The 14,170-nt window shown below is 40.2% G+C and overlaps 1 protein-coding gene across 1 annotated transcript; it reads left to right on the top strand.

The window, feature by feature from the left end:
• Positions 1-512: 512 nt before the first annotated feature.
• Positions 513-13,646, top strand: si:ch211-106k21.5 (leucine-rich repeat-containing protein 26). Its single transcript, XM_037788658.1, has 3 exons — positions 513-763; positions 9,098-9,257; positions 9,327-13,646. Exon 3 carries the CDS (start codon positions 9,329-9,331, stop codon positions 10,532-10,534), a length of 1,206 nt encoding a protein of 401 aa, XP_037644586.1. The 5' UTR covers positions 513-763; positions 9,098-9,257; positions 9,327-9,328; the 3' UTR covers positions 10,535-13,646.
• The last annotated feature ends 524 nt before the right edge of the window (positions 13,647-14,170 follow it).

Here is a 14,170-nt window from a genome sequence, read left to right as displayed (position 1 = left end):
CTTCAATTTAAAAAAAGAATGAATTTATTGCTGTGTGTCACAATCATATCAGAGTTGGCACAGAGCTAACGTGGGTGGGAGTAATGGACAAAATGTGCTTCGTTATATTGGTGCAAATGGTCCCCATCTTTAGATATACACTTTTTAATGATACGGAACAATTTTATAATTTGTAGCAAATTATTTTGCTGACCCCCTGACAGGTTGAGAATCACTGCTTTAAAGCATCAATGATTATAATCCAACAACATAACATATATTATTCTGAAATGAGCCATTCTGCATAATGAGTACTTTTAATTTTGGTACTTAAAGTATATGTTGATGCTAAATCTTTTCTTTAACACATGATTTTGACTTGTAACAGAGTTTGGTGCTACAGTCAGTGGAGCCAGCAGGGGGCCCTCTGCGGTCACAGTGCTGCAGCAGTTCAACTCAACTTTGTACAGAACTCAGTGAAGATCAAATCAGTTAGCTTCAGTCGCAGAAAAACAAAAAAAGCAACTGAACAGTGTGTGTGAATAAACACTGACACACACCCACACATACTTTACACACACACTCCAACTGACTGGAAGCTGTATTTCCACATTCCGCTCGGAGGGAGACACACCCTCAGACCAGGAGAGGTTCAGCCTGGACAGCTTGATGGGATGCAGGGAGGAGAAAGACGCTGCTGCCGTCGCTCCGGGTGACGTTGGATCCTCACTCAAACCTCTACTGACAGAGAGCAACAGGGCTGCAGCAGACATGCCAGTCACAGGTAAGAAAACACCTTTTTAAACATTTCATAGCTCAAACAGGTGTGCAGTCAAGTTTTGGTGTTTGTTTTTGCTTATTTGTAAATGCAGTTGCAGTTATGGAGGGTTCTAACTTGAAATTATTGATATGTTATGTTTTGTGCAGAGCTGCAGCCAGATAATTAGCAATACTGAGGTCATAGGTCATCCAAGTCCTCCCCAATGCAACCCAACCCTCTTCAGAAAATTTGAGAAAAAGAACATAAAAGTATGTCATTAATTGTGATTTTCCACATTTGATTGATTCAGTCAGCTGGTAGATTATATTCTGTAAAGTTTATTCCCCTACATGCTGTCTGAAAGACCTCCCCACACTGTCAATCTACTGAATTATGTATTATTATATTATTAGTATATAGTAGTATATTATATATATTATTAGTATATTATTTTTTATTTTCTTTAGCTTAAATTAGTACATTTTAATGATATTAACTATGTAAAATAAGAGAATCAACCTTTAAAACACCACAACTCTCAATTGTTGGACACTAAATTAGTACATTTGAATGATATTAAGTGTAAGAAATAAGAGAATCAGCCTTTAAAACACCACAACTCTCAATAGTTGGACACTTAAATTCCCAAATATCCCTACAGTCTTCAACAGCTGCAGCCCTGGTTTTAACGTATGAATATGTTATGATGAAAAGCTGTATGAAAGGAGAATGGAGACCGTTATTTCAGAGGAAGCTCTGCTGCCAGAGAGGATGTAGCAGCTCACATTGTTAGTGAGTGAGATCACCCATGTTCTCCAGATTTAAACCTCGCTCCTCTCACACCCTGAGAGGAGATGGAAATCCCTCTGTTTGGATGAAGAGGCTTCACACTCGCAGTCCTGAGGCTCTGAAAGCTCAGTGAAGGTCAACAAGTGTCTCCTGTGTTGTGTGTAACTTCAAAATCCAAAGATCAATGAGTACAATGAGTAAGAAGTCAATATTTAGAGTGAGTGCTGGCTGGACACAAATGTGCAGAAGCCTCAAAAAATGTAGATCTGCCAGAGCTGTGGTCAGTCAACTGTAACCTTTAGACTGTTTCTGTTATCAGGCTGAGATGGGAGACAAGTTATCTTCACTAGTGAATGCTGGAATTAGTATTACACACATACTAAAGTCTTGCTTCATCCTCACATTGTTCATACAAAAAGTGGACCAAAGCATCCAAATTTAAGCAAATTATTACCTACGTACAACCACGCAAACCTGTCCTTTTCCTCTTCCGTGATTGAGCTTTGAATATATCTTCTGTTGATCCGTCAGGACAAAAGCTTTTCACAGAGCCGAGCAAGATGCAAATACTGACACAGTTAGACTATATGAAATGCTGTGTACCAACAGGAGGTTCAGTTCACATGATTAAAATGTAAGATTATGGATTGAAAGCAAACAAAAGCTTATCTGAAAAATACGCAACTGGTTTAATCACACATTCAACTGTATTAAGCTCTGCATTAAGTGATTGTTAAGGAGCTTTATATTGTAAATACATTTCACCAAACATGACCGACCTGAAGAACAAAAACAACCTTTCTTTCTCTATATTCTGGAGGATTTATGAATAAACTGCTGTTTTATAATGAACAGAAATTAACCAAACAGCAACAAATAAACAAATTAAGTCACACATATGTGACATTTAAAGCTGCTATAATGAATATTTTAATATTAAAGAGGACCTATTAGGCTTATTTTCAGGTGCAAACTTGTATTTTGAGTTTCTACTAGAACATGTTTGCATGCTTTAATGGTCAACCAACAGTTTATTTTGTCATACCGGCTGTGCTGCAGCACCTCTTTTCACCCTCTGTCTGAAACGCTCTGTTTGAGCTCATGACTCCGCCCCCCTCCGGAAAAACCCAGTCTGCTCTGATTGGTCAGCTGGCCCACTGTTGTGATTGGTCAACCAAACCAAACTCTTCAGACTCCGCTCGGCTCAAACTGGCTTTGTTTGATGGCGTGCCAAACTAGCTGTTATACAAACGTGTTACTTGGTGACATCACCACGTTACAGAAGAAAAGGCGGGACTTCAAGCAAGGCGTTTCAGGTGGTTCAGGAGCAGTGTTTCTGTGGGGGAGAGTAACATCTTTTGGCGTGGACTTTGGGCTTTGTAACTTTGCAGAATGGATGGATGAATGGATCACATGGCTACTTGCATGTGAAAGAGGTTGTTGCTCGTGGTGAATTATCACCTGACTCTGCAGTTCCTCTACTGAGCTTTTTAGCGTGTTGTTAAGCTCATTTATTTTGGTTTTACAGCCCACAACAATACCGTTTTGGTTCACCGTTCTCATCATTTCCAGCAGCAGGCAGCTGTTTTCAATGAAAAAGCTGTACGTTAACATAAAGAGACAGATAAACACAGCTAAAAGAGGAGACTATATTGGACTTACATACATCAGATGAACACAAACATGACTCCAACTGAATGCTAATATTTGCTGGATAGTGTTTGCTATCATGCTTACCATGTCAACCAATACATGCATGATATCCAGCCCATTCTCATTCCCAGGGCATTATATACCGAGGCTTTGTCCTGACCGTCGTTGTTCGGTACCGCTGCACACGGCACCCTTTAGCACTGGTATGAACGTACCGGTCGTTCCATTAACTAGCTATAATGCAAACCCATCCGTGGCACCAGTAAACACGTGCGGTGGGAGTGTGGTGACGTAGTTTAAAGAGCGAAAGTTGCTAAAGCTAAACTAGTGTTATTGTGGTAAGGATGGCCTCTGAGTGAGGTGAACGGCATCACCACGGTTTTGCACTAGGTGGCTCACGTTACCGCAGTCTTGGAAAGGGAGGAGTGAGCGGATGGTTACTCAGTTGGTTGCAATCTGCAACCACACCACTAGATGCCAAATCCTACACACTGTACCTTTAAGGGACACATTTTATCCAAGGAAACCATATATTAGCATGAAAGCATTTAGTTATTATTATACTATAATGCTCAGTGTAGAACTGTCTCTGCTGGTGTCACATGATCTCTAAAGGTGGATTTCCCTCTTTGATTCACCCACTAATGGGGATTTAACTGAAGCCCATGAGGTGCAGAAAGCTTAAACAGGCCCACAGCATTCAGCAGGAAGTTTTCATATGAACTTCTGACCAGAGATGGGAGTTTTTTTTTAAATGACAGGTTGATTTGTTGTGTTTGTACTGACTAACTCCCATTCATAGCTTTGTGTTGTAGAGCTAATCTGCAAGATCCTCACTATTGTCAGTGTCTGACTTTAGATTTCCTCTTGCTGGAGCTTCTTCTGCTCTTTGTTCAGCTGTGGAGGCTGTTGTTGTTCACTCTAATCACCAGCTCTTCTCCTATTTATCTTCCAAACAAACTTCTGTTCGTCCGTCTGCTGCCGGAAATGTAAACTGTATCACCTCCTGTGGTCCAGAGAGGAACAAACTACCATGTTAAATATTACTCACTGAGTACGGGCAGTGGTGGAAGAAGTACTCAGATTTTATTTAAAGGCTGTAATATCACACTCTAGAATACTCTGTTACAAGTAAAAGTCATGCATTCAATTCTTTACTGAAGTAAAAGTACAAAAAGCATTAGAATCAAAATATACTTTAAGTACAAAAAAGTAAAAGTACTCAATATCAAGAATGGCCCATTTCAAAATAATGTATGTTATATTATTGGATTATACTTATTTATATATTAATGTGTACATCATATTAATGTTGCAGCAGGTGGAGCTCATTTTAACAAATGTATATACTGCCAGGTATCTTAATCTAGAGTAATACATCATAATTAATTTGTTTTGTGTTAATAATCTGTATCTGCAAAGTAAATACAGCTGTCAGACAAATATACTGGAGTAAAACGTACAGTAGCATAAAATAAAAATACTCAAGTAAAGTACAAGTACCTCAAAATTGTACTGAAGTACAATACATGTGTAAATGTATTTAGTTACTTCCACCACTGGGTGTTGGCCGAATAACTCCATGTTAGATTATTATTTAGTACATTGACACAAGGCATTCTAAATAAATGTGGGTAACATAAACAGCCTTCTTCATGCCTTCAATATCTCATCTCTGTCAAACACTCAGCGCTCTTGGATGCATTACATCATCTCTACAAGCAACAAAGAGTCAGAGTTTCTTTCCTTTGACGCACACTTCCTGCGTTTGTTAGAGAGCCGTTTGCTGCTCTGCTGAAGTCAAGGCTGAAAATCCACATGTGATCCTCTTATTCCTATGTTTGTTTATCATGTTTCTTGTCAAGGAGCTTTCACTGATTTTTTTTTACATAAAGGTACATTTTTGTGTTTGGCGCTTGACGCCATAGACGTATCATAAGAACTGGATACCGGACTGCAAGATGCCGTCCACTCATTTGAATGAAAATTGCTCGCTTAGTGCATAAGACAAAAAAGATTTCTGCTCAGTCATAGACTTTATAATAGAATGACACCACACACTTAAAAATAGCTTTTCTAGTCCACCACTTTGGTCCAGACTGAAATGTCTTGGCAACTATTGGATGGATTGTTATGAGGTTTTGTGCAGACATTCATGTTCCCCTCAGGATGAATTGCAATAACTCCGCCTGTTCTCATTCCCAGGGCATGAAGTACTGACGCTTTATCACAACCGTCAGCGTTAGAAACTGACACTTAAGGCATCCTTTAGCATCTGTATGAGATGCACCAGGCTTTCCATTAACTACAATGTAAACACATCCGCGTAAATATTAAACACTCAGGGAAAGTGCGCTGGGAGTGTGGTGACGTAGCTTCAAGAGCGAAAAGAGACACACCGGGCGGGTGGGAAGGGAGGTGGATAGTTTCAACAAACACAAGACTTTCACCCAGGAGACCACTGTTCTTTTCACAACATTCAGGGTCATTTTCACTGTACAAACGTCGTAGTTTTAAACCCAACCATGTTGTTTTTTTCCTAAACCTAACTATAGTGGTTTTATTCCTGACCCTAAGCAAGTGTTATTGTTTACTTCACAACAGTAAGCACGTGTTTACTGCAACCGAAAAGCGTGACAAAGCGTCAGTATATGATGGGAACACGTTGAATAACTTTGGTGATCCTTTAACATTTCATCTAGTGCCGCCATCTGGTATTTTAGATTAAGCTGCACGAACATGAGATACAAAACACGAACAGAAGGCCCAGGATGAAGTTAAAAGTATCTTTTATTACAATGGGATTCAGATACAGTCACTTCTTACTATTGAAACAATAAGGACAGAAAAGAAGAAAAAAAAAGAGCATTAAACTTGTCTGTTTCCTGAGAGTAAAAGTCTCTTTTAATTTCCTCTAGTTTTTTAGACCCTTGTCTTTTTGTTGTTGAAGGGTATAGGTCATTTTTTTCCCCATGGAGCAGAGATAGTTAATGAAAAGGTCCATAGTGCATCCATAAAGATCTTTTAAATAGATAGCCTATCACTTTGACATAATCCTTCAGCTGCATCTCCAAAATCGAGAGAAACAGAACAACGGTACTCAAATATTTTTGACACCATATGTTCCATTTTCTCCCAGAAGGGGTTAACATGTATATGAACAGAACTAACTACCCTTTATGGGTTTTTTTTATGGCTGCAATGATTACTTTCTCCATTCATTGATTAATCGTTTGGTCTAGCTGACATATTTAAATGTCTTATTTTGTCCGAAACCCCAAAATATTCACTTTTCTGTAATGAATGACTTAGAAAACCAGCAAATATTTACATTTGAGAAGCTGGAACTGGTGTTTTTTTTGGCATTTTTGTTTGAAAAATTAGTTAATTGATTATCAAAATAGTTGCCAATTAATTTTCTTTCGACTAATTGTTTCAGATGTCTCTGTTTGGTTGTTAGTTGTGATTAGATTTGCTGGAATAGAAGTAACTGAATATAATTTCTTGCATCTGATCTCTGACTGAAGTCAGTTTATCTGCCCTCCTGTTGACGTCACAAAGAGCTGATATTCATCAGCAGGTGACGTGACGTTTCTTTGTGGTTAAGAGGTCTAGATGATCACAGCTGACAACGGTGGTCCTGCTTAAACCCTCCACTGGTCATGAATTGGTCCTGTTGTTTGGGCAGATAGCACATTCCTGCCTCCTAACTGTGGAGCAGCTTTCAGCTCTATGGTGGCGTGTGAGGAAGACTGATGTCACGACCAAATACACTGGCTCTCCTCCTGCCTGCTTCACATGTAAAGTCAGAAAACACAGGCCTTGTTTATGTCGACCACATGTGCTTTTATGTTCAGGCAGCGTCACCATGTACATAGGAGTTTTAGGAAGTGACCAGCAATTAGTTTTTTTATGTCTCCAATAGCAGGGTTAGCAAAGGTTGTCATGTCACGGTCTCTCAACTAGACACACGGGAGGACTGAAACCTGAGATTATAACAGTCCTACGGGGGTAATTTCTACTATTGTACAGGAAATTACAGTGAAATTAAGCAGTTTCACATTATTTTAGAGACCTTTTCAAACCTTGTTAAGGTCATTTATGCTGTTTTCTACTGTAGCCTACAAATATGTTTTGATGTCTTGCATGTTTGTTCCTTTTAATTTGACCATTAACCCACTGCACTGTACTTTGTTGGACAAGCCCAACCCATACAAGGTTAGAATCTATAAATATAAATACATATTTGGTTTTTACCATAGTAAACAACATGTATGAGTGGAGAGGCAAAAAACGTTTTTCTGTTTCCCAACTGCTCATAATTCAAAATTTAGGCCCGTTGTCTGGCAACCAAAATATTTAAGGGTTCTCCATATGTTATCCAGAGCATGAATATAGCAGCAAACAACGATTGTCTATGTAAAGATAGAGGAGTAATGTCTACTTGATCAGAGAATGAAGTCGCTCTCCCTCTGTGTGTGTTGTAATCACAGCTTCTCTGTGCTTTGTTGACATCGCCGGGCCGTCCGCGTGTGCCTTTTAGTGCATCTTCATGCATGTGAGCGTGCCCAACTGGCTAGCTCATGGCCGCTGCTCTGCACTGCTCTCATATGGGGGTTACAGCTGATAACACCTTCCCGACCGACGGCGTCATCGCGGAAGCGTAGCACCCACCCTCCGGGTCCCCGTCAGGCTAACACTGTTAGCTCTGTCAGCACTTTCGCCGTTTTTTGCACTGTTAGCGCTGTTAGCACTGTTAGCTGCGAACCGCCGGCTCAACCAAAGAGTTTATATTGCCAAGAAGTGAAAGTCAAGTGTTCGTTCCATTGCAACATCAGTGCCCAGCAGCAGATCTACGCCTCCGCCATTTTGGACTGCAAGCGTCTACCGGACGCCAGTAAAACGTCCGGCGGAAAAGGGCCGTACACCAGTAAAACAAAATCATTTCTATTCTATTGTCATATTCTATCGAAATGTCCTGTGTTGCACAATAAAATACTATAAATATGATAAGTGTTTTCAGTCCAAAATGGCGTCAGTGGCTGTCAAAAAAACACCGGAGTTTTGCCTCTTTGCTTCTATACTCTTTGGCTCAACCATCATCATGTTGAGAGCCATTGAGAGGCAATAGAAATACTCCCATGTATAAATGTATGAAGCTCCTTTAAAGTATTTTATAACAAGTGCAATCAGCATTTTAAAATGAAAAAAAGTTTCTCCATTGGGTATTTTTTTTTTCTTTGTTTAAATTTCTTATGCTTTGTTTTAAGTATTTTAATTGTATTTTTTAACAACTGTTATTGTGTTTTTTACTTTGATGGTTTCCTGTCATTACATATTTGTTTGTTTTGGTGTAATACAGACTCAAAAACAATCAAATTGTACTTTATTCTCTTTTAATACCTGTAATTAAAGACCTGTCAGTACATTTGAAAAGTGAGCAGGTTGTTTTGAATCGTTGTCGGTGGGTTTTGGATCACAGATTCTGGCTTTAACTCAAACAAGTTCAGGTTTTTGTCGAGCACAATCGCATACTGAAGAAGTTCAGTGCTTTACTGAGTGATAAAACAATAATAAAATAGATATAGTCAGACAACAAACATAAATACATAAATGGTAAATTAAAAAAAAGTAAAAGCTAAACCAAAAAAAGATGTCCTTAGTTTATTCTTAAAAGTAGATAGAGTGTTGTAGGAGCATAAACACTGATTGAATGAATGGAGTCTGGGAATTTGAAGTAAACTCTTGGACCTTTGAAGGGGATTACAGTCTAAGTAAACTAGATAACCTGCTTGTTGAAATTTCATTTTAGGCTCCAGCTTTACCTTCAGGTAATGTTTGTACAACTTCCATCTGCCAATTAATGGCACAGCCTTTACGTGAAAGTCATCGTAGCATCTGTTTCCTCTCCAACAGCCAAACACTGGACTCCTGATCCCTAGTGACCCGTGTCACCATGCCAACTCCCACGATCCTCACAGCAACCAGGAGTCCTCAGAGAAGTTGTTAGGTTGGTTTACAACATAAAGTGGATCCCCTCCAGTGCTGAGAGAGAGAGAGAGAGACCGGGAGGCAGGTAGGGTTGGGACACTATAGCAGCAATATGGCACGATGAAGTTGTGTTTTACTGTATTTTCTGTTTCAGAGATGGTTTGCCTGTGTGGTGTCCTGATTGTTACGCTGCTGGTGAAGATGGGACTTGTGGGTGGCTGTGTGTGTCCAGCAGCCACCATTTTGTCCCAGTTTCCCTCTGACGTTCCTGCTGACGTCTGTTGCTTGAACTACTCTGGCTCTGCTTTCAGCCATGTGCGCTGGTCTGTGTTTACCAATGAGACAAACATAGAGACACTGGATCTCTCCTCCTGTAATATCACTTCTGTTCATATGAGTGGCAAAGACGTCTCGACGTTGCAGAAGGTTTACCTAAGCCGTAACAGACTAACAGCGTTGCCAAGGGAGTTTCTGGCCAACCAGCCCAGCCTGGTGGAGGTGGATCTGAGAGAGAACCTGATTGAGGAGCTTCCTGAGGGTTTTCTTCAGAACTCAAACAGCCTCCAGAAGCTGTATCTGCAGGGAAACCAGCTCCGCCTCCTCCCAGGCTCTGTGCTGCAGAAGCCCAGTCTGCGAACCCTGGAGCTGGATGGGAACCCCTGGGACTGCTCCTGTTTGTTACTGGAAGGCCTGGAGGAAGGCAAGAAGATTAACAGGACCACTAAGCTGCAGGATCTGGTGGGGAACTTGACCTGCGTGTCTCCCCGGCACCTGGCCAGCAGGAATGTGTTGTCGGTGAGGCTTAGCGACGTGTGCCGCCCAGCTGGCCTCACCGCACTCTTCATCGTGCTCCCTCTTCTCATCCTCTCCGCCTTGGTGCTCTGCTTGTGCTGTGGGAGGAAGAAGAAGGAAGCTCCTGTGAGCACCTCAAAAAAGAGAGCTTCAAAGGCCAACAGCCAGAAGCATCACAGCAAGCAGAAACCTGCAGCCACTGAGCCGAAGAAAGCTGGAAACTGTGAGGGGATCCTGAAGAACCAGCTGCTGCTACGTCCAGCATCCACCCTCCTGGGCAGCACCAGGGACATCTATGAAGAGGTGGAGATTAAGCTGGGCTCAGTGGAGTCTCTCCCCCAAGCCTCCTCACACTGTTCCAGCTCCACAGAGGCGAGGCAGGGCCCCCAAGGGCCCCAAGGGGTCAGCAAGACAGACCTTGACTCAGTCAGCGTGACCGAGGTGATGAAAGACTCATCTGACAGGGAGAAGGCCTACATGACCCAGTCCACTGAATACTACAGCCTGGTGCCGGGTATCGAACTGGAGGACTCGGACCACGGCGAGTATGAGAACGTCAGCCTCTCGTGACACCAAGTTTTATGAATAGTTCAACATTTTGGTAAATACGCTTTTGTTTTCTTGACGAGAATTCGATGAGAAGATCTGAACTGCTCACATGTTTGTGTGTTAAAAGCCCTTTAAACGTATTTTCTCAATCAGCTTCTCAGTGTGAGTGATGAGGTCTTACATGAACACAAAATGTTCTGCCGTTTTGGTTAATTCACACGAGAGATTTCTGTATTTGTGTGTTTATCTGTGCTCTTCTCACTGGTTTGATCAACTTTGACTGTTAAACTACAAAATATAAGAATGCTCTTTTACTTAAACTTTTATTTTTGCTTATGTAGTCATATATATCACATGGTATAGAGATATTTAAGTTTTGAAACCAAGTTTTCAGGGGCTTTAAGGGGCAGTGAATTAGTTTAGCATAAAGACTGGAAGCAGGGGGAAACAGCTGCCTGACTCTGTCCAAAGTTTAAAAAAATACCTACTAACACCTCTAAATGTCTTTTCAGACCAAACGCTTTTATTAAAGGCCACGTATCACATAATAATAAACACACAAGCTAAATATGATCCTGTCCAGTCATAAATGATGAAAATCAGTGCAGTAAGCTCAGCATTTACACTCGTTACAATAACATGCGTCATAGGAAATGCAACCACATTGTAACTTCTCTACACAGACCTGCACACTTGGAATAATAACAAGCCCGTTTCCAGTGCGTAGAGTTGAGTGTGGGTTTATTATAGTAAAAACAACTCATGCATCGATGATTGTGTGACGGTGCGAAACTTTAATTTTTGATGGAATGCACGGAACGCAAATATTTGTGTCGGCCTTGGTGTGAAAGGTTTTGAATGCAACAAATCACGTCGTTTTAACATAACTGTTAACATGACAGTTTATGGTTTTCAGGGGATTTATGTGAAGGGGGGGGGGGGATTTAAATTAAATGCTGTTCGTCAGGAAGTAAATCACACATTACTTCCACAGTTTGTGTATGGATAAACTAATTAGATACAACCTGAGCTTTAAAGTTTGTAAAGTAAAGTTTATCCGCCGCTCTTTTGCGAAATAGGCAGTGCAAGACACTCGGTTATGTAGTGACTACTTGCAGGGCTAGCGGTAGCTGGTGAGCTAAGTGCTAACATAAAAACGCTAGCGCTAGTCACTCGGTGCCATGCCATTGTTCCCTACGACCCATTATTCCGAAACCCTAACAGTCTGAAAAATGTCCCATTGGACTGAAAGCCCATTTTTCCGACAACCCATTATCCCGAAAACAGATTCCCATTGTTCCGAAGGCCCATTACTCCAAAAATACACCCTCTCCCTGCAACCAACATGGAGGACATGGAAGCACATGGCTAATTTATTATGCAGAATGACATTGTCTGATCAAAGCAAAATAGTTTTCTCTTTTTAGACACTGATATCTCAGTGGCTGAATGGATTTTTACCATTCAAACTGCATTTGAAACATCCATCTTCCTTCATTTGTTTGCCATTTGAACTGCAAAGGTATCCCTAACCAATCTCTTACAATGTTTATATCAAGAACATAGGACCCTGGGATGATAGGGATGAACGGGGTAGCTGTTTCTTCCTGCTTCCAGTATTTATGCTAAACTAGGCTAAACTAATCCTGGCTCCAGCTCCGTACTTAACTCACAAACAAGTTGTATATATCTTCTCATCTAACTCTCGGCAAGAAAGTGTATTTCACCAAAATGTCAAATGATTCCTTTAAATGCACTAAAGAGAGACACTGTGTGTGTGTGTGTGTTACAGAAAAGGCCAGTTAGGCCTATCTATTGACACAGAGAGAGTGATCCGACCACTGTGGTATCACAATGTAAGAGGAAGTGATTTAATCCGGAGCTTTTCCTGTGGGACCTGAGGAACGCAGTGACGGTTTGAAAGGGAGGCCCACTTTTTTCACTCTGGAAAAGACATTTATTCTATATAATGTTGCACTCCATGCATATGTTCACTTCATGTGGATTTCACATCTTTAAACAAAGAACAGGACATTTTTTATTAATGCTTACTTATTCTAAGCCAAGTAAGCTTTTGTAGACTTTCCTTTACCTCCCCCATGAGTGATTGTTATATGCATTCCAGTTTGACTTGTTACATATTATACTACATTCACATTCACAAATGTACGCGCTGAACAATGACTAATCCCATTGTGACGCTCACAGTTAATTCATTGTGAAGTGTGGAATGTACAGCTTAGGTGAGAAGTCTAAATTTATATATGTCCTTGTTAAGCACAGATAAAAGTCTGGCTCATGTTTTACGTCACATGCTAAAATGTGCATATATGTTGGAAAATGTCAGGGCGGTCAGATCTAAATGGAGGTGAGTGCTGGTCTGAGATATAAATCTCTGTAGTGCTGGTTCAGTAAACCGAGATGCAGAGCATCTCTGTGCAGTAGTGCTACAGAATAATGACACTGGAGACACAAAAGACATCCGGGTCATCGTGCAGGATGTTATCTAAGATGTGGAAAACAGACGTCTCTCTCTTACATGAATGCTAATTGGTTGGTGAGACAGAGCGAGTGGGTGCAGCTATAAGGGCGTGGAGCTTCCTGGAATTTAGAACAACGGAGGTGTATTTTCCAGAAGGGTTTTCACGTATTTTCCATCAAGGCTATATTTATCGACGTAATAAGGTTTAATGCCAGAGGTCCTTAGGTCAAATGAAAGACAGACAAATGAGTGGATGTTGTGTTTTGTAATTTTATACACAGAGAAATCACATCAATTTAATAATAAACAGGATTGTAGCCACTAGTCAGGTCACGTCATAAGCTCTATTAATTTTTTCTATCTCTAATTATTGTTGATACGCCGGACAGACTGCACGTAAGCATTTAACAGTGATAACAGTGGCAGATTTAGGGATACATAGTTATTAAGCTGTGACTGTATGGAGGACCACAAGAGTCACAGAAATAGTAATAAAGCATTTCATTAATTAATGACTGTACAATAAAAAGAGGCATTAATACATTTGTTTGCAAATTAAGTTGTTAAGCTATGATTAAATGGACTAAATTAAAAAAGTAATTATTTTTTTTACATTTTAATGGGCAATAAAAAGAGGAATTATACAAATGAAATATTAATCCATCAATAAATAGTTCAATCTACAAAGGGTTTTACAAAAACACCATAAACAAGTCAATAACTGCATGATTTAAAAGTACAGTAGTCAATTCATAAATAAAATTAAAATACAGTTTAAAAAGAGAAATAAATAACAGGATTCACAAACTCAGGCATTTGAAAGGACAACTTCTTTTTCCCATTTCCATTTGCATTTCCCTGTTGCTTTATCTAAACATATTAGCTACTGGGTAAGCTTCTCCATTTAGCCTTTCTGTGACACTTTGGGCCTTGAGCTGGTAAAACGAGGTAAAACAATGCAAATTAGTCACATGGGATGTAACAGGCTCTCTGATTGGCTGTCACCTGGCATGATTGGGCTGTTGGAATGATGTGTTTAGCGAACAATCAATTAAAACTTGTCTTTTTAGACTCAAGATATTTCAATTTGACCACTTTTAAGCCAGACAAATTTGACGGTTAATTGAATACATAAAATATGAAAAATCAAAATTTAGAGATGTTGTTTTTGATTT

This window comes from Sebastes umbrosus, chromosome 12 (genome assembly GCF_015220745.1).
Source record: "Sebastes umbrosus isolate fSebUmb1 chromosome 12, fSebUmb1.pri, whole genome shotgun sequence".
Classification (NCBI taxonomy): Eukaryota; Metazoa; Chordata; class Actinopteri; order Perciformes; family Sebastidae; genus Sebastes; species Sebastes umbrosus.
Note: the sequence above shows the minus strand (reverse complement) of the source record. Positions and strands in the feature narration are given on the sequence as shown.

Excerpts from the sequence above, each read along its gene's own strand:
- si:ch211-106k21.5 (XM_037788658.1), top strand. The coding sequence starts at position 9,329 with ATGGTTTGCCTGTGTGGTGTCCTGATTGTTACGCTGCTGGTGAAGATG.